The sequence below is a fragment of the Tauraco erythrolophus genome, chromosome 10 (assembly GCF_009769465.1).
Source record: "Tauraco erythrolophus isolate bTauEry1 chromosome 10, bTauEry1.pri, whole genome shotgun sequence".
In the NCBI taxonomy this organism is placed as follows: domain Eukaryota; kingdom Metazoa; phylum Chordata; class Aves; order Musophagiformes; family Musophagidae; genus Tauraco; species Tauraco erythrolophus.
In genome coordinates, this window is record NC_141474.1 from 35,440,813 (window position 1) to 35,467,911 (window position 27,099).

Consider the following 27,099-nt stretch of genomic DNA (forward strand, 5'->3'; position numbering starts at 1 on the left):
GGGAACAAAGCTTCACCGAGCCAAATAATTGATGATCCTGAACAGCACGAGAATACCAAAAGAGTATGGAAGTCAAGAAATGTACCTTTTAAAAACATAAAAGAAAGAAGAAAATTTTTATATTTATCACACCACCCATCTCTCCATAGACACATCTGCATTTATACATGGGTGCACACAACCGTATCCAGCACTGGTGCGTGGACGTGCATCAGAGGGACCGTAACGCCAGAATATATAAAATATCTTAAAATTTAAATATGTTATATACACTTCATGTTCACTTCTATTCATACTGCAAAACTCTCATTCCAAATGCCCAAGTCTCACTAACACGAATGACAATGTCAACAGCGGGAGAACTTTTGGTAGATGTGTCACCAGCTTTCCATAACCACTGTGGCTCCCTTGGCAAAGACCGTTGGCTAAAAAGGGCAGCTCTTCTTGGAAGAGAAGGCAAAAACCAGCAAGTAAGTCAGTCCCAATCCCCAAAAGTCACTGGTCCCCCTCAGCAATTTAAACATGAACTGGGCATCTACATCCCCCTGAGGACCTGAACAGCTTCAGAGTCGAAGCCTGCATGACCTGCTTGAGACAGGTGCTCCAGCCACACAGGCACCTTCAGCGATTTCGACCAGAGCAGTTGGATGTTCCTCAGGACCATTGATCTGGGAACCCATGGGATTTCATAGCTCGAGAAGCGTTGGCAAGGAGCCTCCACAAAATAAAATCCGTGATGACCATAACGCTGTGGTTTCATTCTTGAGTGCCTGGAGTCAGCGGAAGCAGGAGGAGGAACTGGAAATGGTCCCAGCAAGGTTTTGCTTGGCCAGGACTCCCCTGCGCCCGTGGTAAGGCACTGATGTGCTTCACTGGGAAAGGGGAATTTTGGTCTGAAAACCAGAATGTTTTGAAAGCCAGAGAAGCAGGAGATGTGGTTTTGGCTGCTGCTGCCAAGCTTCTCCTGCCAGAACAGAGTTCATCCCCATATTAGACACTGATTTCAGACACCCTGCACTTGGTACCCCTAAAGGGACCTAGCTTAGAAAAATAATGCTAGGTGGACATTTCTCCCCAGAACCATCAAAGTTCATCAGAGGAGAGCTGTGATGGAGAACAGGGAGCATCCCATTTTCCAATATGAGTGAAGAAGACAATACATAGCTGGAAAAGTCGTTCGCAATAGATGGTGCAGCCACTCTCCTGGAGAAGGACACTGAGAGACATGGAGGACACCAGGAGCTGCTCTTGCCATTACCCAGGTGCCAACTTTGGTAACTTCTTCCACCAGTGGGAAAACTCATGGAAAAGTAGTTGAGTAACTCTAAAAGCAGCCACCAAAAGAGATGGATAGTTTCGAATCAGCTGTCTACCACTCACCCAAACCTTTTAATCCCAGTGAAAACACCAGTAGAACCCACTCCCAGGCAGCTGCGGAGCACAGCCCGTCCCACGCTGCCCGCGGGCTCACGCGTGGTGCCTGACCATTGCCTCGCGCCTCCGGGGCAGCGGAGCGCAGGACTGCCACAACACGGACCCAAAACTCTCCGGGGTGGGAAGAGAAGCAGCCAGGCTGCTGCACGAAGAATTTCAAATTTAGAGAACAGAACAAAAAACCCCAAACCTCCTGGCCTATGACCAAAAAAAACAAATCTTGTCCTAGAATCACCCTTCTCAGATGACTGTTGGCTGCCCTAAACCTCAGCTACAATTCACACAGAACGGCCAAAGGAGACTGCAGTGGTCAAACACGTGTGGAAGCAGCTCAGCGTACTGGTGAGCAAGGCTGGCCTGGAACCGATCCCTGCTCTTCCCAGTCAGGTTTGACAAGAACCGACGTCCACGCTGTAATCACAACGAGACACGGTTATCCGCTCTACAGCTCCCACCGCTCCTGCTCTTCACTGGCAGCCTTTGGGAACCTCCATCCGATGGATCCCAGCTCGAGGTTTGACTCTTTGCACTGAAGAATTCACATTATTTTACGTATTTCAGAGCATATATTTCATAAATTACTCTATAATCACAGAGTGGTAAAAAAATCTTTGCGTTTTTTTAAAAAACGCGTCAACTTCTAAGACTGAATTCACTGTGATTACACAACGGAGAAGCACTCTTGGGTAAACTGGCCTCTATTATCCGTGAGCTTTAAGAAAAACATACCGCAGGATAAAAATCCTCGCTTGCTCGAGAAAGCCATTTTGATCATCTTCAGATTTGTACATTTAGACATCGAAGGAGATTTTCTTTACCACTTGCAGATGAGGCACGTAGGAGCTGTTAAGGAACATACACCCATTTTCTTGGATATCTAAAGCCAAGAGAGCCACACACACCAATCAGCCGTAACCCAGATAAGTGTCAGCACAGAAAGTCAGAGAGAAATTCTCTTTTATTCCTCCCTGAAGCAGAACCGCCTCTCTCTGCAATCCCGGGGCTGAGCTCTCCGGCTGCCCCCCGGCCTCACCCTGCACACGGGCACATGTACCCCGTCCAGAGCATCCCACCTGTGAGCACGAGCACCGCTGCCAGGGCAGCAGGGGAGAGGAGACAGTGACCCCCGCCTGCTCCCAGCAAATCACTCGGCATTCATCACCTCTCAACACGCTCCCGTTCCAGAGCTGCCACCTCTGCTGTCAGCGTTACGGATACGCTGCAAACACACGGTGATCCCTCTCCTTGCAGGAGGTCTTGGAAAGGGTCACTAGAGAAATCCAGTTCTGAAAACACGGCGTTTCCTGTATCTCTAGGCAGTTTACAATGTAGCAATTTAGTCTTTTAATAAAATGATATTTTTATAACTTGCTCTCTCCTTCCTCATGTGTTCTCATTAAATGTTAACTGGCTGCCTGGGAAGAATACAGAAAAGATGCAGGACAGAATTATACTTCTGAAAATAAGTGGCTTCTCAAAATTATTTCACCTTACAAAACAACTGCATTACTGATATAATTTCTTATAACTTCAATAAAGAGCATTGGGACTGCATGGATCAATCACTGTTTGAAAACAAAAGGTACCAGGTTTTAATTATTGAGCCTACAGAAATAATTCATCATCAGGAAGAACACTGTGGCTAACAAGAGATTTTCTTAAAAAAATAACTGCTAGGACGCTTTCCACACCAACACAGGTGCTCAGTGCCACTCTTGGCAAACCATCCCTCCGGCCGGTCCATCCGGAGGCGGGAGGCGCAGGGGAGCACCGGCCAGAGAGGACCACGAGCATCCCACCCCCCCCACCCGCCCCCCCGCCCCAAAGCGTGGCGAGGGGCAGCGGGGGGGCCCGGCCCAGCAAGGGCACTGGCGGGCAGTGATGCTCGCAGCTCTGCTCTGCAGCAGCAGAAGAGCACTGGGCACATTTGGGGCGAAATTGATTAATTACACTCTCATACGAATTAACTATTTTAAAACGAGGGCGCTGTACTACTTATCTCACTTTGCTTTAATGCTTGGAGGCTTTTACTGGGAAACCTCAGCAGTTAAAGGAGGCTTTATTCCTCATCTTTAGTAAAGACAATGAAAACTTAATGCGAGAACTGAGACTGGAACTTGGCTCGCTCGGTCTTATTCATCGAAATCGGCTACGCGCTTTCTGCCCTAATATTTTAGCTCAAAACAAGACTTGCAAGCAAAAGTTTATCCTCGGTTCAGCACAGGTAACCCCTTTTATTCACGCTTCTTGCAGACCTCCAAAATGTGTGTCGATGGGTGACTGAGCTGCATGGAGGAGCAGGAGCCCCGGGAAGCGGTGCCGGAGCCCCGGGAAGCGGTGCCGCAGCCCTGGGCACGGGACGTGTGCTCCATCGCACCCAGCACACCATCTCATTAGGGGATGCCTCCACCCAAACACACGTCACACAAATCCCCTCTGATCTTCCTGGAGCCGAGAAAACGCTGACTCAAAGCCCTGGGAATTCCTCCCATTTAGCAGCATTAATTATTAAAAAAAGGACTGCTCGATGCTTTAAGCTCAGTGCTGCCTTTGTAAGGAGGTAAGTTTTGAAGCTGTTGTTGCCGGAGAGCAGATACAACCGGAGAAGCCTGGTGCCGAGAGGTGAACCAGCACGTGCCAGAGAAGGGACCCGCTGCCCGTCGTGCCGTATGAGCGCGGGCACCACAGCGCACACCCAACTTCGGTGCTGCAGCGCACGTAGCTGAGAAGAGCTAAATTCAGATGGCCACGGAGCCCAAAGGAGAAAACTCCTTTTCTAACACCCAAATTGCTTTATCCAGCTCACCGGAATTTGCATTTAAATAAATAGCCAGCTCCCAATTCTTAGGATACTAATAGCAATTATTTTAATGTTGTCCTGGTTTTGGCATATTGAAATATTTTTGTACTACAGATATCCAGCGAGGAAAAATTCAGGAGGAGCAGCGACGATGCGCAGCGAGAGACTTAATAAACAGCTCTACCAGTCTCCTCCACGCTCTCCGGAAAGTGTTTTCTCTTCTAGTGATCCTACGTTTCCCCTTTCAAGTTGCAATACCAGTTGAAAACAAAATAAACTCTGGTTTGAAAGAAAGCCTACGAAAGGCATGTGGAATGAAAGAAGTTAATCACAGAGCACAAAGAATGAAAACCCAGATGTAATGCATGTTATTTCACCATCTAATTGCTCTGTTCCAGAGTTCAGTAGTGATGTTTTATGTTTCCTTTTGCTGCATCTCTTTACAAAACAGATACTCTCCCTCCCTTGCGAGACAAAAGTAATGTTTTAATCGTAAAGCCCTCATTTCATTTATGTAACTTATCCAGCTGCACAGGCACCGAGTTTCCAACACTCTTAGGCCTAGAAAACTGACTGTACTCCAGCTGAAACCCACTGGGAGGTAACTTTAGAGTAATTCCACAATTTTTTAATAAGGTAGTTCTAAATATGTATTTGTTTACGTCCTAGTAACGTTTAGTACTGGCTGAGTATCTATCTTAACTGCCACCAATCCACCAAGTTACCTTCTCTGAAACCTTTAAAACCGAAGCAGTACAAATAAAACAGACCTTTTTTTAATTTCCTTTGACTCTCCAATTCTGCAGACAGAAAGCACGAGGACTTCAGGACATCTCAAAACACCAAGTATAATAGAGGTACACATAAAAAATACCTGTCAGCTGCCCTACATAGACATCTACTGTATTTTCAGTAGCTACTACACCAGAAGCAGGCTGACTCGCTACAAACCTATTCCAAATTCCTATTGAAAATTCCTCATGCAGTGTTTTACAGCAGATTGTAGCAGCATTAAAATTGCATGTGGCTAAAATACTTTGTAATCTGGAGACCTCAGCGAGCGACACGCCAAGGAAAAATAACACAGCCAAATACTTTGTAGCTTAAAACTACTGCCTATTGAATGTGAGGTTTACCACCAGTAAGGAGGTTCAGCCCACTGCGTTTGTACTCCAGATAACAAGAAAACATGTTTTTCTTGAACTAAAGCAATATCATAACAAAAGTACAATGCACGAACAAAAAGTTAGAATCGGCGGGGAGGGGGAAATAATCAAATCCAGCCAGAGGATTAACGAACTCAAATGAGAAGGAAGGATTCAAGTAGATTAAGTGTGGTCTACGACTGCTGGTAAACAAATTTTGCTCCAGTCAATCGGACTGAAGAGAAGACACCGCGAGCACGGGGTTCGTTAGGAGAAGCGATATCAGACCTACAAGCGCGTCATCTCCTAATGGCGCATCGTTGAGAAATACGAAAACATAAATAAAAATGGAAATAATTCTGACAAGGCGTAATCCTCAGCACCACGTTACAGCCCAGCGATGCTCGAGAGCCCCAAACCTGCCTCATTTCACCCCGGCAGCCCCATTTCCAAACTTCTATCAACATCCCCCCGCTTTCCTAAACCGAGAAGTAGGGACACGTAACAGGGGGTGGGGGGGTGTCGCGCCGCCACAGCGTCCCCGGGAGCGGCGGGGGCTCCTGGAGGAGTCCTGAGGGCTCCGCCGGGAACCCCACCGCTCCTGGGGACGCTGCGGCGGCAGCGGGGTCGGTCGAGCGGCTCCGCTCCGAGCATCCCTACCCCCCCCACCGTGCCCCCCCGCCCCATCGCAAGCCACGATCGTCTCCTACCTAAGCACCGCCGTGTCCCCTTTCCTGACCACCAGATTGTCCACGGTGGCCCCGGGGAAGTCTCCACCCGGAGCTGCGAGTCGCCCGGGAGGAAGGAAACAGCAGAGGCCGAGGAAAACGATCGTCAGCCACTGGTGGGAGCCCCCGGCGCTCCGCACCAGCGGCACCATCTCCGCGCCGCTCCGCGCTGCCTCTGGGCCCGGAGGCGAGCGTGCTTTGCCCCTCCGGTAGCGACGGCCCTGGGTTGGTACCCGCGGCCGGTGACCGAGCGCGGAGCGTGGCTGCTCCCGGGCGGCCGCCGCAGCATCTAGCGAGGAGGGCAGCGCGCCCGCGCTGCGCGCCGCGGCGGCGGCTCGGCGGCGGCGGCGGGCGGGCGGCCCCCGCTGCCAGCCCGTTGCCACGCAGCCGTCGCCCTGGCAACCGTCCCGGCGGCGGAGGGATGCGCGCCGCCCTCCCCGGGGCCGGTCCCGTTCCCCCCCCGCCAACTTCCCGCCCCTCGGCATCGCGGCTGGCGGGGTGAGCAGCGCAGAACCCCCCTCCCACGCCGAGCATCGGCTGCTTTGGCAGCGCTCGCGTGTGCCACGTCTCATCCCAGTTTGGGCCTCGGAAGGGCTCTCCTCCCCCCCCCTCAAGGCTTCCTAAAAACGTCCCGCTTTGCCAAACGGCGGCGAGGCGAGTGGTGGCAGTGCGGGAAAGGCACCGGCAGCTCCGCTGCGAGGCCTCCTGCTCCCGCGGGAGCTGCTCGAATTGCCAAAGAAACCATCCAGGCGTTTCTGGAATACAGCATGGGCCACTCGGATATTTGGGGTATTCCGTTTCCTAAAATTCTACCAGGACAGCTGGAGACGTTCACCAACAGCAGGAAAAAGAGGAGCAAAAAGCCACTGACACGTTATTTCCCTTTAGACACACAAAAATCAGCAACGTGTTTTCCTCCCGCGGCCTCCTCCAGCCCGTTCAACACAAGCTCCGAGCGTTGCCAGCCCCTGACAGACGCCGCTGAGTGAGGAATTCTGTCTGCTCAGCTTTTCACCCAGCGCCCGCTCCCGGTCTGACCGCTGCCCCTCTGCCGGGTCGGGCCGAGCCTCCCGCAGGAATCACTCTCCTCCCGATGGTTCTTTGGGAGAAGTGGCACAAGCCACAAACCGTTACGTAACGGGAACCACGCGGCTGCTACGACATGAAGGGCAGTTTTGAAACCTCCTCGCACTGATTCACGCACATCTGGCCAACACAACGTTGTGATTGTTCCCCCCAGCAGCACTGCCAGCCCGTGGCACCACACGCTGCCATTCCCACAGGACTTTCCCTTTCGTCCGCTGCCACAGAGCACACGATTTCCTGGGGCATCACTCTTTTCCGCACTCGCAATTTGCATCAGAAGGATTTCAGAGTAGAATGTTCCAAGTAAAAATTCTTTATTAACCACGACACTTTCAGTGCTCGCTCTTTTGATAAGCCTGGGTTCCTTCTCCCGTAAGCTTTACCCTTCTTTACTGCATCCCCGTGCATTACATCTTTCCAGCTGCTAGAAGAAATTCCAGTGTACATAAAAGGGAATTCTTCCTCCACTTCTGCAGCACATGATACTGCAGTTTCCTTCATAAGGACAGAGAAGAGGGAAGAGAGAGAGATTGGCTCACAAATCTGGGATGTGGAAGACTCGCTGCCATATTATTGCTCTACTATAGCAATGCCTTTTTAATGTGAAATACGACTCCACGGTGAGACAGGTCTCTCCGCTGGCGTACGTGCACCTGCTGCAGTGTGCAGTACCCATCCATTGGGACCGCGACTGCAGGAACTTCCTCTGAGCAGAAGTTGAACATCGAGTACCAAAATCATTGTTAGGGATATTTCCGAGGTGACATCGCGCATTTTGCAATGGGCTTGCCAAGAGGATGGAACAGACTCCAATGGTAAGGCCCAGCTGCTTTCACTAACAGGGAGTTGTTGCTAGCAGGTGGAGCCATCCCACATCTCACACTGTCACCATCCCATGTTCACAGATACACAGTAATCTCCTGTGGGACCTTTCCAGATGCAGTTCACAACCACAGAACACCACACACCAAACAGTTGTCCATGTCCTGTCTGCATAGCTCTCAGATACCATTTTTACCATCACACACCAAGTTCTGTTGTCAGCAGTGTCAAACGCTGCATCCTCAGAACGTTTATTTCCAGAGGAACCTCAGTAGCCCAGCAGTTCTGGTCTGATTTTCTTCTCTTTCACCTGTAGCAATATCTCAGCTTCGAGAGCCATTTTCTGTCTCCTGCATAACTACCTAGAATCACAGGATGGTTGAGGTTGGCAGGGACCTCCAGAGGTCATTTTCTCCAACCCCGCTGCTCAAGCAGGGCCACCTCTAGCTGGTTGCCCAGGACCATGTCTAGTCAGCTTCCGAACAGCTTTCCAGAGGTGGAAACTCCACACCTCTTTGATGCATTTCCTGCCAATTGCAAGCAGTTTATCGGCTCCACTTTGGAGCCTGGGATGGTCCCTTCCCCCTTCACACGCTCAGGTATATCGGACTTTTCTTCTACCACTCTTCACGTATCAAACTGCTCTTCTGTCTACTGTCACAGAATGCTGCTGCATAAACTCATGCTGACTGTAAAGCTGGAAACCGAGCGAGCAGTACTGAAGTAATTCTTTAACCAGACTCCAGTAGAAAACACCTCCTTTTACCCAGCCTTAGGACTTCAGGCTGATCACCCATTTGCCATCACCATTGTTATCCAGGAATGGATGACCTGCTTCTCAGATATTGTCATCGAAACCTCTGCCTCCTTTTCAAATCATTGGACTTCTAAGCTGAGATCCTGCACTTGGATGTCTGAATGCTCTCCCAAATCACATCTGTGAGGGAAGCTTGGTCTGAAAAACCAACCAGCTCAACCTGACAACAAACGCTCACACGACTGCATCGGCGTTGTCACAACAGCAGCAAGACAATTTAGGGACAAATTTTCATTGAGGTTTTATACACAAGACACAGACGACAAACACACGGGCACATCTGCCCTACTTCAATGGGTCCTGAAGACCTTTCTGTCACTTTTCCCCACACTTCTTGCTTCCAAGGCTGCATTCAAATAGTGATTTCCTTTGCATGGCTTCCATTCCATTGCTCTGAGAAGAGCATCTCAAGTCTTCCTTCTTTTTCCCAGGACTTTTTTTTTTTTTAATTTGCCAAAACAACTGGTAATTGCCTCACCTTCCCCCTGAGAACAGCAGGCTGGCTTAGCCAGACGAACAGGCAGTGCAATCCTTCCTCTCTGCTGCAAAAACAGACCCTTCTGCTATTTCCCAAACCAGTCTACACTTCCCTATCTTTCATGTTAAATGTTTTGGGAAGGGGAAGTTAAAGACAAAATGAAACAAATAGAAACCAACACATCTGTTTCTTAAGGCTTTCTGCTCTTCCTTTTATCTCAACTTCCTTTTATCTCAGGAACTTGAAAGTGCACAAGTCCATGGGACCTGATGAGATCCATCCGCGGGTCCTGAAGGAACTGGCGGATGAAGTTGCCAGGCCACTGGCCATTGTATTTGAGAAGTCGTGGCGGTCTGGCGAGGTCCTCGATGACTGGAAGAGAGGGAACATAACCCCCATCTTTAAAAAAGGGAACAAGGAGGACCCGGGCAACTACAGGCCGGTCAGCCTCACCTCTGTGCCTGGCAAGGTCATGGAGCAGATTCTCCTGGGAACCATGCTAAGGCACATGGAGAGCAAGGAGGTGGTGGGTGACAGCCAGCATGGCTTCACCAAAGGCAGATCGTGCCTGACCAACTTGGTAGCCTTTTATGATGGGGTGACAGCATCGGTGGACAAGGGTCGACCAATGGATATCATCTACCTGGACTTGTGCAAAGCTTTTGACACTGTCCCGCACGACATTCTTCTCTCTAAACTAGAGAGGCATGGGTTTGATGGATGGACCACTCGGTGGATAAGGAATTGGCTCAATGGCCGCACTCAGAGAGTAGTGGTCAACGGCTTGATGTCCAAGTGGAGACTGGTCACGAGTGGCGTCCCTCAGGGGTCTGTGTTGGGCCCGGCCCTCTTCAACATCTTTGTCGGTGACGTGGACAGTGGCATGGAGTGCACCCTCAGCAAGTTCGCCGATGACACCAAGCTGTGTGGTGCTGTCGACACGCTGGAAGGGAGGGATGCCATCCAGAGGGACCTCGACAGGCTGGAGAGGTGGGCCCGTGCCAACCTCATGAAGTTCAACCAGGCCAAGTGCAAGGTCCTACATCTGGGTCATGGCAATCCCAGGCACAAATACAGACTGGGCGGAGAATGGATCGTGAGCAGCCCTGAGGAGAAGGACTTGGGAGTACTGGTGGACGAGAAGCTCAATATGAGCCGGCAATGTGCTCTTGCGGCCCAGAAGGCCAACCGCGTCCTGGGCTGCATCAAGAGGAGCGTGGCCAGCAGGTCGAGAGAGGTGATTCTCCCCCTCTACTCTGCCCTCGTGAGACCTCACCTGGAGTACTGCGTCCAGTTCTGGAGCCCCCAACATAAGAAGGACATGGACCAGTTGGAGAGGGTCCAGAGGAGGGCCACAAAGATGATAAGAGGGCTGGAGCACCTTTCCTATGAGGACAGGCTGAGAGAGTTGGGGCTGTTCAGCCTGCAGAAGAGGAGGCTCCGGGGTGACCTTATAGCGGTCTTCCAGTACCTCAAGGGGGCCTACAAGAAAGATGGGGAGAGGCTGTTCAGGAGGGCCTGTTGTGATAGGACAAGGGGTAATGGTTTTAAAATAGAGGGAGGTAGATTCAGGTTGGATATTAGGAAAAAATTTTTTACCATGAGAGTGGTAGAACACTGGAACAGGTTGCCCAGAGAGGTGGTGGATGCTCCATCCCTGGAGACGTTCAAGGCCAGGTTGGACGAGGCTCTGAGCAACCTGATCTAGTTGGAGCTATCCCTGTTCCTTGCAGGGGGGTTGGACTAGATGACCTTTGAAGGTCCCTTCCAGCCCTAACCATTCTATGATTCTATGATTCAACCGTGCTCTGTACCCAAACTAGATAATGCCACTCTTTTTATAACAACCACCAAAAAAACCCACCCCAAACAGAACAAAACAAAAAAAAAAAAAAGAGGAAATGAAAAAAAAAAGAGGAGAGTTCAGATCCATCAGATCAGTCTCTCGTCTTACAGACTTGCAATCTGGAGTGAAATGCAGTTTCTCCTGTAACAGCCATCCAAAATATTTCTATTACAGCTAGACAGACATTTGCCAAATCAATTAATTTCTGAGACAGAACACATTTATGAATGTATTTATGATCTTCAGTGCTATTTCTTAGGCTTCGGGGGAAAAAACCTTTCCAAGCTATGATGCAACTTTTGCAAATATGTCGTGTCAGTGTCAAGAGGAGGAAGACACACAACCACATGGGAACCCAGTTTTCTACGTGAAAATATTTGCACAGCTGTCTTGTGTAAGAAGCCATTTGAATGTTCTAGTACATCAAGTACTCAGATCATCCAGAGACAGATGTGATATAACAGTCTAAGGGAGTCTAATTTTAGGGAGATCTCTGTAACCTTTAATGAGTCACATGACGTTGCTTTTACTTGACCTTAACAAACAATCAAATGATTTGCTGCTCTTTGAATAAGACGGACAAACGACATTTCCTCAACAACATTCTATTAATTTCTCACGAGATCATATAAATCTCAATCAACAATAGCCAAGATGAAGCTTTTTATTTTGTTTCATTCTTTTTCAGATTCCTATCCCCGGCTTCCCTGCAATTTGCAGATCAATGGAAAGAAGAGCAGGTCAGGAGTCAATAGCAGTTATGCCAATCAGTGCTGCTCCAGAGACTGAATTCTTTCATCTGAATCTTCCCCACCTCCTCCCAAATCTAGGAAGCTTGCAGGGGGGGAAAAAATAATAAAGAAAAGAAAAAAAATCTCACAGCTGATGTGTACACACATAGAAAAATTGTTTCCATGGAGGGAAGACAGAAGTCTTTCACATTAGCTCATTTACTACAAGTCACATTTGTTTTTTTTAGCATTTTGGTCTCACCTGAAGGAGCCAGGTCCTTCAAACACAGCAACAGCATGGCCACGAGATACTTCCTGCCATTCAACTGCGTGGTTTTGTTTAGAGCCATTAGAAAAGCCACATTTATTTGTTGTTTGCAAGAATTTGTGTAACAGTTTGCACAAATATTCAAGATCGAGTCACAAACTTTGCATTTAGCTTTTGTTTCGTTTCCTTCTGCATGTTTAACTCTCCTGCAACTGTCCCCTCATGCCAGGGACAAAACATGGAAGTTGAATGACTAGAAAAAGCTCCAAGAGAATTGGTATTCTTGACCTGTATCACTCACTCAGCATTCAACACGGGAAGAGAGAAGAGGCGATGCGGGTGGCACACCCAGGGCTTGCTGGTGGGCTGTGGGTAGAGCACCATGGCCCGTTGGCTGTCCTGCCTGGATCCAAGATCAGGACTTTGGCAGAATAATCTGCTCAGGGGAACCCCTCTCACCCAGACAAGAGTTGGTTGTTGGATTGCTGCTTGTCAATGGACTCCTCGGTTTTAGTCCATTAGTTTAATTCCAGGTCATGTTGAACTCCAGTTAGTTTCATGTTCCTGAGTACTTTGGACAGTGCCTACCAACTGCTAGTAACCTCTACAGTTGGCCAAGGAACCAGCTCTATTTCTACATGTTTTAACACTGCCTGGAAACTCGCACATCATGTTTCAAGTTCCCAACGACATCCCCGGCAGCAGCATTTTCAAGGTGTGTCTCAGCTTCCAAAAAGATCACGCTGTGGAGATGGAAGCCATTGTCCTCTCGTTTTGCTAATGGCTCTAATCAAAATCTTTTTATAGAGCTCTGTGGCAATCAAACAGGCAATTTCCATGTATACATTCCTTTGCCTTTGAGATACATATTTCTGAAAGTGTTCAAGTATTCCCACCTGGTTGCCAAGTGGCTTTGGTTAGCCTCATCCATGGCATCCGAATAGCAACCTGAGGTTCGTCGTGATACTGTCACAGATAATAAAAACTTTTTTTCTGCTTCCTAAACAGATAATAAACATTTTAAACAGGGGGAGCAAGGAGGTCATATGGGATGACAGGACATGGATGGAACACAAAAAAAACACCAAACCACACAACACTCTACACTGAATTTTCAGAGTCATGGTTTGTGTTCACATTCGCAAAAACTTTGGAATTTTGAAACATTTTTACAATGGCCAAAGAACAGTAGAAACTTAGAGGTAATGAATGAAGCATTCCCAGAGGCAAAACTAGTTTTTAAATTTTTATTTGAAAATTTTTGAGAAGTTTAAAAAAAAATTCTATTTGCTTAGGAATTCTCAGGTAACTAATATTCTCAGGTAGTATCCTCTACTGTATCTGCTTTCTGCCTTTGTCTCCTGTAGCAAAAACATCACCTAAATAAGGATAACACTTTATTACTATGCTGTAGTGCAAACTCTTCCAAGAAGCAGCCAGCCATTGCTCAATGTTCCTAAAAAGTGCCTCGAGTTGCCTAAAATGTGAACAAATAACGCAAGGCACCCAAATAATTTGTCAGTTTTAGTTTTAAAAGAGCAATTTCTGATGTTTCTGCAGAGCTGCTATGTAAAAGAACTCATCTAGATCAATCCCACTGGATCATCAGTCACCACGCAAAAAGGCTTCACAAAATGGATTTCCTGAAAATTTCCTTTGAAAAGGGGGTGGGGCGGGTGCAGATAAGTCGAGGAAGGGATAAATCTCAGAAAACGCAGACACAGTTGCTTTCACATTTTAAAATAAAGGGGTTTGTATGTCTCCTTTCCAACATCTACTTTTTATTTTTCAAATCTCTTATACATGAAAAATGGAAATAGTGATTTTTGTCACTTGAAAGCAACAGAAATTTCCTTTTAAATGAGTCTCTCTTTCACAGATAACTTCAGAGTTCATGGCGCTATGGTGGGGTTTTTTGCTAATAGGATTGAAAACAAATGTTGAAATCTCCATAAAACGCATTTTCCATTTTCTGCGTGGTCTATTACGTGGCTACGTACAGAAGCACAGAGTAGAACGCTCTATGAAATTATTTCCCATACTTCGAAAATTGGGAGAATCCTGACATGCTATGACGTAAGCTTGCACCTAGAAGCTGTAAGCCAGGAGTTCTATTAGCACCAGCACAAATGGACTCGAATTTGCACAGATTTCAGTCGTTGTCTTATTTGAGCTTTTCAATTGACAGAACAAGGCTGCAGAACGAGCTCAGCCCATATCAGACATTAGAAAATGCACATAATAAAGAATTCTCGGAGGAGGAGTGAATCTATGAGTGCCTATTTATAAAGCACAAGCTCTAATTATACCTCTCAGACACGAGGCATTCCTAATGTCACTTCTCCGGATGCTCTCCTGTCTGAGAAGACTTGACTTGTGCTGCACCCCCACCGCAGCGGAGAGACAGACACGCTACACGAGCAGCGATACACACCAAAAGGCACGAGGCAGAAGTCATTTCCATCTCATGTCCATCATTCGAACAGGAAGACTCAATAGTGAAGAGGGGGGAAAAAAAAAAAAGGTGGAAAAATTTCTTCTTTAGCATCTCTGGAGGCGGCAGGATGAGCAATGCTGACCCAGCACCTCGTAAATCAGCTTGTTTAAACCGAGAGAAGCGCGGAAACGCTACCCTTGTACAAGATATTTCTTCTGAAATCCAGACCTTTCTGCTTGACAGGAGCGCACGTGTTTCTCTAGGTTCTTGGTTGGCTTCGCCAACCCTCCGTGGGATAAGATCGCACCCGGTACAAGGCTATCAGTAAAACTTTAGTCATATGTGGGTGAATGAAAACATTTTCTTCACCATATGGTATACTATGGAAATAATTGCCAAATGACAGCAGCTCACTAATATTGATGCCAAATACATAGATAATACTGTCAACTTGTGATCAGCCTACATTTTCCTATTTTAAGACATACAAGTGAGTGCAGTTTGAAAACATCCACAAGAAGCTTCGGATTGAAGAACCCTGCAGAGACACAGCTTCCCAATGAGCATGGGAAGCGTCGGGTGTTTTAAATTGTTGGGAACTGTTTGATTCACGAAGGTAAAGAGCAGAGTTTGCTATGCAAAGAGCTAGTTTTAAACAAATTTCAGAAAAAGCGGTAAGTGACAAGACATAAGCACCCTGCCTAACTAGAAATAATGTCCTGTGGCTACTGTTCTGTAGTGAGTAAATATCCTCCTCGTTGGGTCTGGAAGTGGAGCAGAGGAAGGAAATCTGGAGTTTATGATGCAACAATTTGCAATTCTCCATATTCCAGCCAGATCAAGACACTTACATTAATAGTGTGGTGTAATGCTTATAAAACAAAACTTCTTTTTTAGTGTTAAGGAAGTGCCCAAACATTTTTTCAAGTATCCTTGCTGCTAACATAAGATCGTTTTATGAGCCTGAGGATTATTTATACAGTGCATCACACACTTATAAAACAGACCGTAGTTGTTCCTTCTGTATTTTTCAGACTGGAGATGTGCAGAATAGTCGTTACCAAAACTATCAGATTTTAAATCAGATTTCCTAACCAACACATCTGTATTTGACAAAGGCTTGTATTGAGATCCCTCCCTACCGCAGTCAGAGTTCATAACTCGGACAAGACGGGATGTGCTGCATGTCAAAACTTAACAAGTGTGGACAATCTGCGAATCTGTGCTCAGCAGCCCAGATCATTCTTTCATGTCAGGATTTCATTTATTCATCAGGGAGCATTTTGTCTAAATAACCTCTGACATCTCACGCAAACGTTTCGACCTTGGGAGAAAAGCGCCGTACGCTCATGTGCTTCACAGGATGGAAGGACAGGGACTGCGTGCACAATGCGGGAGGGATCGGAAAAATCGGGACACTCTCCTTGTCTTGCCTGATAATCCTGTTGTAGACGTGATGGCAGGGCATAAAGCCTCCACCAGTATCAAAATAATCAACCCTACCCTTATTATTACAATAAGGGAACACCACCCTCTATTTTATGACCAAGAAAACAAAAGAAAGAAAGAAAAAAAGATTGATTTTTTTTCTGCCCCAGAGTATGACTCATACATTTTCCTCTGGGACATAGTCATCTCCAGTATAATGTTATGGGATCTCTTGTTTTTCCTTTTTAAAACACATTAAAGAGTACACATTAGTTGTCTGGAAATACGAGACCTGGTCACATTCAGATTGCTCATCTAATTCTTCAGGCTAATCAAACCAAGTTCTTCCAGTCTATACTCATACCCCACCAACCATTCTTGTTGATGTCTTCTGAAACACCTCTAGCTGCTCGACAGTGCTTACCACCCCTGCTAGCTTGGGGTCACTTGGGTACAAGCTTGCTCTGCCACTGAGACCACTGCAAGCCCAAGCAACCTGATCCAACTTCAGATCTGGCCCTGCTCTGAGTAACAGGTTGTGCTAGACGCCCTGGAAAGGTTCCTCTAAGTCAGTATCCTCTTGTGTTCCTAAAATTCAGACCAGTAGCAATGCGAGTCAGACCCTGAAGGTGCAGCCCGTAATCAGTGCACGATGCCACTTTGACAGTGATCACCAGTAACTGCACTGAACATGATTTTCTGAACCATCACGCATCCGTTCCAGAGCAGCTCTATCTCCCCAGCTTTTGTAAGAGCTTTCTTTACAGAAATGTTTTGCAGGAAAACATCAAGCTTCCTAAAATCAAGTAAATTTCCATAACGCTCTTTCCATATTCACATGGTTTGTTATTCTGTAGAAAAAGTAGTGGAGTGATATGAAATGAGTTTTGCAGCACATTGAATGGAGGATATGAAGACCACTGGTCACAGCCTATCAGATAAACTAACCTGATAAATCGATTAATGTGCTGACTTCATATTATCCTACCCTGTTCTCTATTTGATTTACATGTATAATTTAACTTACTCATTTAATCTCGTTAATAAAATATCAGATTGGAAGTCTGTGTGGATTGCATGTTTTCTCCCCAGGTATTAAGATTAAAAACCCAAGGAATCTCCAGATACTGACTTTGTAAACGTCTGAGCGATGGTACAAAGAAATGCCTTATAGCATTTCCATAACTGATGCTTGAATCGCAGCACTGCTGGAGTCTATAGGAAACAACATTTGCATATCAGTCATTTCTTTTGACTAACAACAGGGAATCTGCGAGGAGTGGCTGTGGTGGATATAAACCAGCCATCAGAAAGGTTGATCACTTTCCCGAAAAATCCATCTCTGCTTCTCTCCAGGGTTGTTAAGTGAAGACGCACCTGCGCCATTCGGCTGGAACAGCGTGAGTAGAGTTATGGCGTTATTAGGAAACACACGTGAATAAAGCAATGAAAATAAAGTCAACTTTGGCCAAGCTTATGGTCAAGAACAGAAATAGAATGTCATGGTCACATTATCAGGAACCAATTATCCTTCTGAATACTGAAGGATTTGTATGAGAGGAGATGTAACAGCAGAGCACACAGAGCCACAGACCAACCACTACCAAGCATGATTTATGTCACCAATCTCGAGCAAGCAGCGTGGCTCATATTTTGAATATTCACACTCCATCCTCAGTGTGGCATTCTAAAAAGATACTGTATCTGTCAAACAAATTGAAATAACCACGAGAAATGAACCACAATCTGCTAGGATATGGTAGAATTACGAAATAAGCTTAATTCATCAAAAAAGTATACCTTGCCAGTGCACATACGTCTTACTTCTTGTGCATAACTTATCTGTACACACACACTTACACACACAAATATGCGCCTCATGCCGAGAGATTCAAAAGACGTAATCTTAAAAAATATAGTTGCAATGTAACATGCAGACTGCCACTGAAGGTGGTACAGACAAAGCAATCTGTTTGAAAGGCTAAATTTTTAAGAGAAGCTTTTAAACATCAATTAAAAATAATCATTTCTAGGTATTCCAAAAAAGCCTCAAAGATCACCTCTATAACACCTCCAAATGAAACAGATTTATTGCAGAGGAACTTTAAAAGATTGAGTCGGATATTATTGTCCTAAAGGTGAACATCTCTGTTGACTTACCTAGAATTTTTAAAATTACTGTTTTTTCAAACTGAATTATCAATGAAATGCCTGACCATAGCACTCCAAAACATTTTACATCAAGCATAAGCCTGTTTAAGCTTTAGCAAATTTTTTTATCCTGTTTTTTTTTTTTTTAAGAAAATCAGGTTTATGTCACCAGACATGTTTGTATTTGTGCACCTATCTACCGTGAACAGCTTTGAAACTGGCTGACTGATTTCAATCAGAATTGATGTAAAGGCAAAGGTCTAAATGATAATATGTTGCTACCAACATTATGAAATTAAGTAACCAGAGACACTCTATTAGTGCTCCACTTGAGAGAAAAAAATGCAACATGAGCTTATCTATTATTAGTCATCAAGAATTCAATCTTGAAATGGAAAGTCACGGGAAACTGGGCTTGCCTACAAAGAAATCAAATCTTGATTTAAAATAAATAAACAAAACTTGTATGTCTGAGAACCTGCAATGCCCCTGGGTAGGTCGCTCGTATGGGAAATGTCAAACATTTTCAAATTTTTCCTGGGGCATCTTTGCTGCTGCCGTTGTTCCTGGTATGCCTTTCATTAAAGAATCGCCATACCATCAGAAATCTTTCCCATATAGGTGCTGGTAGGCAACAATCAACCCTTCACCTTTAGCTTTAAGCTTGTAATTGTAAAGACATGTTTTTTCAGACCTTGAACCCTTCCTTGTCGCAATTTTTCTTAAATCTTTCCAATTTTTTGGTATCTATTTCAAAGTATAAAACCCCACAACATGGCACAGCAATGGTACTACAGCAGCAGTCTCAGTAATGCTGCATCACTCTTGGTGCTGCTTATTTCTCACCTACACATTCAAAGAATGGGTGCATTCAGGTACAAAACCAGCAGCAACTTTCTTTTTTCATAAATTTATGAACTTAAATTAGAAGGGATGTTAAAATTCAGCATTCACTTAACCTGTTTGGTTCTAAGAAGGAATTACTGGCTTTCATGACTAGTGTTTTTGGAAAGCATCACAATAGGGGAGTGAATCTACATTCATTCTATTACTAATAGTAAACTATTAGTTTAGTAAACTAAACTACCTTTAATATAGAGGTGAACTAAGTCTAGTCAAGAATAAATCACAATGATGACAATGGTAAACTTTAAGCAGTAATATAATTTTTTGGTGTATAGGCAAAGCCATTCTACTTGTGTACGTGCACATAGTTGAAATGTTTGAGTCTGATGGATCAACAGGAAAAGAACCATTTTAAACAATGCAAAAATTATTATTTTAAATCATCTGGGACATGATTTCAATACTTAATTGAAATCCTCGTACTGATTGTGGCTCATCTGTGCACACAGAAAAGCAGAAGAATGAGCAACTACAACGAACGCCAGCAGCATTTGACCACCTCCAGGAAACAAACCACAGAAGATTTATTAAAAGTGGATTTGCCCAGAGCAAAAACTGGGAACTGATGTTCAAATTCTCATTGTTTGTTAGTAATTAGTCATAGCGGTTTGAAATAACACCTCTAGTACAAAAGTAATGATGTGCCATTCACTCAATTCCCAGAGGTTATGATGTACCACAAGTATGGGAATCCTAAGGTTTTGGTATGAAGTCTGAAGATGTTTGTTAGTGAAATTCAAATGGAAAGCATCACTAAGAAACCCACAAACTGTGCTGGTGGAGAAGAGGAATTAATGCACGTGGGAAGGGAGAACACAAAAGCCAGTGGAGACGAGGGGCCCAGATCTGGCTCCTGGCAGTGCCGAAGGCTTTACCGACACCCGTCTGCAGCTCACCACGGCAGGCACGGGCAAACAAGACACGTTAAACCAGATTTCTCTATGCTGGCATCAGAGTCCTCATTTCCACTTAAAATGGTGGATCGAATGAAGTCAATGCCACAAAACCAAACCCGGGACTGCAGCAAATTTACAGATTTTAAGAGTGTGCCTATATTAAAGAAATAACTGACTCAGCTGGTAGACAAAATGACTACTCTTACGTAAGTGAAACATTCCATATTAATGGATGATCAAAACATCTGGAGGTAAAGTACTCAGGTGCACTAGCTGGTGGACAAAGAAAGGATAGAGATGAAATGAGGTACACCACCTCGGGGCCAGTGAAGAACATCTAAACATGTTAGACACTAGAATAGATACATCATGCTACTAAATAATGCTACCAAAATGATTTCACTTGCAAAACCAGGAAATAACACATTTCAACAACGGAAACACAAAGCAGCTAACTGTACGTATCGATAAAACACGGAGGTTGCAAAACCCTTGCCTCAACGCACGACGTAAAATAGGTGATGTAAAATGCCACAAAAAGATTTCCTTTCCTCAAAGAAACACAATAACGCACAAATTGTTTTTTGTTACGAGGTCTCACAAGTGTACCAGGCTTGGATATGAGTATGGTCAAAGAACCTGTGGCTGCAATTTCCTGCCACACCTGTATTTCAATTAAAACACAGAATCCCCTCTTATAATTCTAAAAAAATCCACTAAAAAATCCTCATTTGTCCATGCTATGAATGTACACCAGTTGTCTACATATTTGTTCCTTTTTCACGGTTTTGTTATGAGTCAAGTTGTTCACTCTCCATTTTCTTAAAAGTATTAAAAAAAAAAACCAAACCAAACCAAAAAAGGTGATCTTAAAGGATAAATTCCATTTTTCTACAGAAAAGGTCTACCACACAACCACATCATCACATTTCTACTCATGTGAAAGGACTGTTTCTTTTGAGAGACATGTTGTTCAGTAACTCCACTCTCGGTGTCACTACCACGGAGCAACACAACCCTTCCCCAGGGTGCATTTTCAGTAGACCAGCAAACGGCGGAGCAAGTCCTCAGCCAGCTCAGGAGGCTCCCAGAGAGCTGCCGGCTTCAGCAGAGCCTGGAGAGGCTCGGTAAGGAACCAAAGGTTTACAGCAGCCACACAACCCTGAAGGTTTGCCTGAGAGTGACACACGGATAGACAAGTGTTCCCTGAAAGCACTGCCAGTGCTCTTCTATGCTGTGCAGTGACATACATTACTGAAATACTTCATATGTAGGACAGTAAAATAAAGCTCCTTACCGCAACGCCAGTCGCAGCGACCGTTGTCTCCTTTCAGATGGTGCAAGGAGGGATGCAGGGGGCAGCATCCTCTCCGGAGCCAGGAACCCATCTTTCCCTCTTTGCCATAGGGCTGAACGTTTTTTGCCATTACACATCCCATTTGGTAGCCTTCCCAGTGTCACTTTGGCCATTCCATCAGGCAGCAGGCCTCTGGTGGCAGGTTTGGCGTTCTGGTGTGGTCTGCACAGAACACCATCCCACACCGCACGGCCGGGAAGGACCAGCTCTTTCCTCCTTTTCCTCTTCGTATCTGTGCAAGCAACATCCATGGAAGAAGGGCCCATGCGCAGTCGCTTTCTGTTCATTAATAGGCCGTGTACGTTCCCTTTCCCGGCCGGTTCCTCCCAGAGGTGTTTGCTTTCTGCACATCAGAGTAACGAAACGCCCTTTCCAGACTAAGCCCAGAGGATGCTGGCGCAGTCCGGTGCAGCTCTCCGCAGCACGCCTTGGGCTGTTGATGAATCAGGATGGAAAGTCTCGGTCCATCGGCTCCTTCCACACCACAGACACACACAGAGTGCCAGACCTTGCCAGGAACGCGGCCTTTCGGGTGCACAGCCCTGCTTGTGCCTAAACCTGTTGGTTATTGATGGCCACTCCAGCGAGGGGTCACAGGGAGCATCCCGTGTGCCCCGAGAGCGGGAGTCCCTCCTTGGAGCCAGGTATTGAAAGACATTCATTGAGCGTTTCTTCCGTTGTTTAATAGTAGAGCCACTTCTTACATCCCCCACTACACATTATCCTCAAGGGTAAGCAGGTGATTAAACCAGGAAAGGAATACTGAAGCACTTCCCAACTTAAAATATGCTGCGACACCTAGGAAAGAAAATAAAGCCTGTAAGGTTAGGTATGATACATGTACTCCTGTAATGACTGCCTACAAACCAAACCTTTAGTGTTTATTCCAATAAAAAAAAAAGCTGCATTTTAATAGAAACCAGCTTGAGAAAATAATTTCAACAGACATACTATTTCACTAATACGTTATCAAAAGTTTTCTTAAACACCACAATTTCCAATATATATAGGCTTATATCATTTTTAGAGAACTCCTCTGTGGCTTACATTTTACTTTTGCTTATGTTTTCACATGTACTTGAAGACAACAGCAATTCTCAAACTTCTACTGCCTTAATCATGTAAGTAATATTGAGTAGGATATATTTTCAAAGTTTATTTTCAGTGTGTGTGGAAATCAAGAAGCCATCGAGTGAGCTGTTATCCAGAGCTCTTTAAGAAGCCTTTGTCACTATAACTGTATTGGTAGAGGCACGTATCGTGAGAAGAGTACTGACCCTAAAACAAGCAGAAATCTAAAATACGCATTTTCATTACTTCAGTTGTATGTTGCTTCAAGAAAACGTTGTATTTTATACTCCTCAAATTTGGTTCCAATTACTTCTGGAATTCAAATAAATTTTGGGGGAAAAAACAAATCAGAGAAACGCACTAGTAGCTGTACAGCCATTGAATTTTCTTAAATTGAACTGGTGAAACTTTACTCCCAGTCTGTGCTTTGAGCCTCCCAGAGAGCAAACCCATGGAAGGGGTGCTTCATCTTCCCAGAGCATTTAAGCAGCATATGTAAAAACTGCTCTGGTTTGGCATACCACTGAGAGCTGAGCAAGAAGAAGAATTTAGGTTAATATTCCAGCATCCTCCAATAGTCAGCGGCTATCCAGTCATGTGATGGATGAAAATTCATCAGCTAGAAATTTCTGTTCGCCTAACCCTAGAATGAATTTGTTGGACTATAATAAAAAGGAATCACACTGCTACTCACTGAGACACAGAAAATGCCAAAGGGAGAGCTCCTCCCTTGCTGGAGTAAGTCCCACTGAGGGAGGAACGTACAGCAGCCGCGTGAGGAAGACGGAGGAGTTGGACACCTTTTCCGTGTTTTCATCAGACAAGTGAAGTGCACACATCCCCCTCCCCAAATGAAGCTTGAATTAATCGTTATAAAGAACATGAGAACTGCAGACTCTAGAAGTACCACTCCTGCCCGCATGTGGTTCTTGAGGTCTGGAAATCAGAACATTGTTGCTTATTTTAGCCAGAACAGGCGGAAGCAAACAAGTCTTAACTTTGTACACGCAGTGGTTTAGTTAGCAGGTGAGTGGTGGTGCTACTATTTATGAAAAGAAAACGTTCTAGTAAAAAATCCAAGACATCATTTGACAGCTGAGCGTCAACAAAGAGTTGTTTTTCTTAACAAGCATTTGAGTTGTTTTTGTTGGAACAACCATATTATTCAAAAAACTTTTTAAGGCAAAAACCGTTTCACAGGAAATTTTAAAGCAGATTGAAGCCGTGTCACCTACAGCGACAGCCTGCTCAGCACAGCCGTTTTCTGGAAGCACGTACGTTGGTTGGTCTCAGAAGTTGTGTGACCCTTTACACCGCAGCAGCTCTGCATGATGATGAACACCTTCAGCGAGAACGATAATAATTCTGCCCTGAATTGTTGAGAGAGGCACGTGGTTCGTTCCTGCGTTTGTGGTGGCTAGAAGGAAGATCAAACGGAGTACTGAAATTTGTTCCAGGCCGTTTGAAAGACTTTGAAAGCATGAAGGTCTTGACAATCTACTGGCAGTTACTTAATTTTTTATGGACTACTTCCTTTATTAGAAGGAACGATGCCTAAAATTTCAGTGTTAGCTGCTCTGCTCCCAGGAGAAAACAAAGCCCATGTCACAAACATTATCCCACGTGTGACATGGGATGGATAAGGAGTGACATGCCTTCAGAGTGGACTGAGCATTCAAATCAACCTTAAACCCAAACTTCATCCCTGTAACTCTGCCACAGCAACTACAACACATATTTGACCCATTAATTTTAAAGTAGACTTGAGTGAAGTTTAAAGTAGTTTGATCCCCCTCCAAACTGCTCAACATTTAAAGCAGTAACATGAAGAAAAGTTCTGCAGACATCATACAGCTTGGCACAGAATTGTGTCAACAGTCCTTCTCCGAAGTGGCATTTCTCCTTCAGCAAGAGTCTTGTCTTTAATGTTACTGCTTACTGACAACAATTCGGGTATTTGAGAAAAATCTTCACCAAGAGAAGATTTTCGTCCCGCTGACAAACAAGGTCTAACAAAAGCTACGAGCTTCTGAACAAATCTGCATAGACAGTGTGGATTTACGGAAAGGTGGAGTTAAACGTGTTTGAGCGAAGCTCAGTCAACTAAAGTCGGAAGAAGTTTTCTGGTAACTTCCAAGGTTTTTATCAGTTTGGGGCTGATGGCCTTCAGCTTCTCCAAAATGCTGCGGGTTTGTGGCTGGGTTGGGTTTATGGTTCAGAAAGTCTCAAGCCGCTTCCAGACTCTGCCAGAAGACCAACGCTCGCATTGGTCCTTCCACTCTGCTTTGCATCTACTAACATTCCTAGGAAATTCCTCCTGCCCCATTTCCACACCCATGTCTGTGAGGCCAATCTCCTTTTGTTCCCAGGAGTCCCACCGCTCAGCAGCTGGGCTGGCCGAGGAGGGCTCCAGGGATGCTGCTCTGCCAGGGCCATGTTCCAGCTCACGTTTTGTCCCTGTCGGAATGGTGCACGTTCCTCCCCTGCCTCCACTTGCAAACAGCAAATAAAAAAGAAGAGCGTTTGCCATTTACATTCTGGTGATGACTCACTCAAAATAAGCATATTGATCGCATATAATTAAGTTGTCAACCCTTAATTTAGAATGTTGTACTACTTAAAAAAAAAAAGCAAATATAAATAGCAAAGTAGAGTGACGGGAAAAAAAGAAAACAGATCTAACCATGATTTTTATGGCCAGAGAACACCTAGACCTCTCACTTTTCTCATTATTCCAGTTAAAAACTGAAATTTTGTTGTCTAACATTTCAGCTGAATAAATCTCTAGCTTATTCAATATGAGACATTTAAATCCACCGCTTGTGAACATGTGGCCAACCCTTAGCACGGTATCATCACTGCAATATATTTGTGAAATACTCAACCCAACTACAACTACTAGCAGCCGGTGTTCCAGATACACAAAACATAAAATCTCTGTTCAGAAGAGCACAGAGGGTAAATCAATGGGAACGATTTCTAGAAACAAAAGGCAGGTCCAACATAAAATAGCTTTGCACTTTGATGGAAAATTACTTTTGACAAAAAAGGACGTATTGATGAAGATTGTTCAAAATTTTAGTGGCGCTTGCATGAAAAATTTAATAATTCTAAGTAACAAAAAATGTTTTGGATGGTTGCTATAAATGCTGATGGTGCACTGCACGGGTTAGATCACACAGTCTGTGCACCGCACCGTGCATTACCAGTGGCTTACAAACACTAAGGGACACGTTATTGGCTACGGACAGAATTTCAACATGTTCGATGCATTATGATTTCTGCTGGCCAATTCAATTTGCTGTAGGTTATCAGCTTTCAGCAGAAACAATGTTTGTTTAATTTTATTCAGATATAGTGAATGATATTTTTTGGCTCTAATCTTATTTACTAAGCTGTATTATGAACTCGTGAATAGGGTTTTCTTCCATATGGTCAACATTACCTTTTGCTGACTTTACAATCCATCAGTCTTACTTCTCTTCCTTCAAGAGATCCTTGCCAGAGGTTTCTAAATAGATACGTTTTTTTTTTTAAATCTCACTATAATTGCCTTCTCACTTTCATTAATTTGGAATTGACATCAAGAAAATGTTTTCCTATTCCAGAATAGGTCATGCATGTTTCCTGTCTGAAACATAATGAGTAAATTATCACCCTTTCGAATATCCCTTTGGATGTCAAGATCATGATACAGGATACCTCAATAAAACCCTACAGCTCTCAAAATCTAGAAGGAGAGATGCCCAAATGCCTCTGGGAGTCAGTTCATTTTCCTGCCTCTCCCAGGTATCATTTAAGTTAATATCAAATGAAAATTTCTAAGTCTTCAAGATCCCACAAAGTATGGATGCGGGACAGGAGAATTTCAAAATGGACTTTCCCCACCCCTCAAATTCCAGAAAGATTTTGATATTTGGCATCAATATATATTTCAAACATGAATAACTGGCAAAAGTCGTTTTAAAAATCCATCATTTATTAAGCTAAGTGACAAGTTCTTTCCTTTCTTTTGATTGAGAACTTATACAGGAAAAAAAGTTTTGCAAAAAAAAAGGTAATAAATAATCTGATCCAGTGATTTTGATTATTTCTATGAAAGCTAGGAAAGAATCACAGTGACTTTCCAGCAATGTACCACCTTACTTGGGAAGTATTCCAATAAGGCAAAACTAAAGATAGTGGAACTAAGCCCAATACTACATCCAATCAGCACTTTGATTGAGGATCTTTTCATTGCAGGAACATCCAATAAATAAAGTGAAAGCAATCAATATAGAATTGTAATTTCTGTATTTACTTATTTATGTTCTGGTTTGAAAGAGTCGCTTTTGGAAAGATGAGCATGCCTTCACACATGGCCATGTCCTCTGCTCAGCACCGGGTACCCGCACACGACCTGTGCCACAGCTGGTAGCTAGATCAAAAGTCCTGAAGTCTTCTTTAGGAGGCTACGCACAACTGCGGGACGTAAACATGGCTAACAGCCTCCAATTAGAATGGATTAGGTACTGCATGCTCCTAATTTGCTGTGCTTCTCTTTCCCAGGCTGGCTTGCCAGAAAAGCACCAGCATCATTCCTAGGGCAGAGCACAGGGAGGGACAGAGGGTGCCCCAGCATCCCTTCCTCCCAGGGCAGCAGGGCCAGGGGTGGCCAGGGAGATCTCCGCAGCTCACAAACAGTCCCAGAGGAAAAAG

General features: G+C 44.8%; 1 protein-coding gene across 2 annotated transcripts in view; it reads right to left on the reverse strand.

Moving 5' to 3' along the window:
* The window catches only part of NEGR1 (neuronal growth regulator 1), a 288,803-nt gene extending 282,544 nt beyond the window's left edge, over positions 1-6,259 (reverse strand). For both annotated transcript variants that reach the window (XM_086617140.1, XM_086617139.1), the window contains exon 1: positions 6,090-6,259. In XM_086617140.1, the coding sequence (XP_086473266.1) occupies positions 6,090-6,259 (170 nt within the window). The remainder of the gene's footprint in view (positions 1-6,089) is intronic.
* Between the last annotated feature and the right edge of the window lie 20,840 nt (positions 6,260-27,099).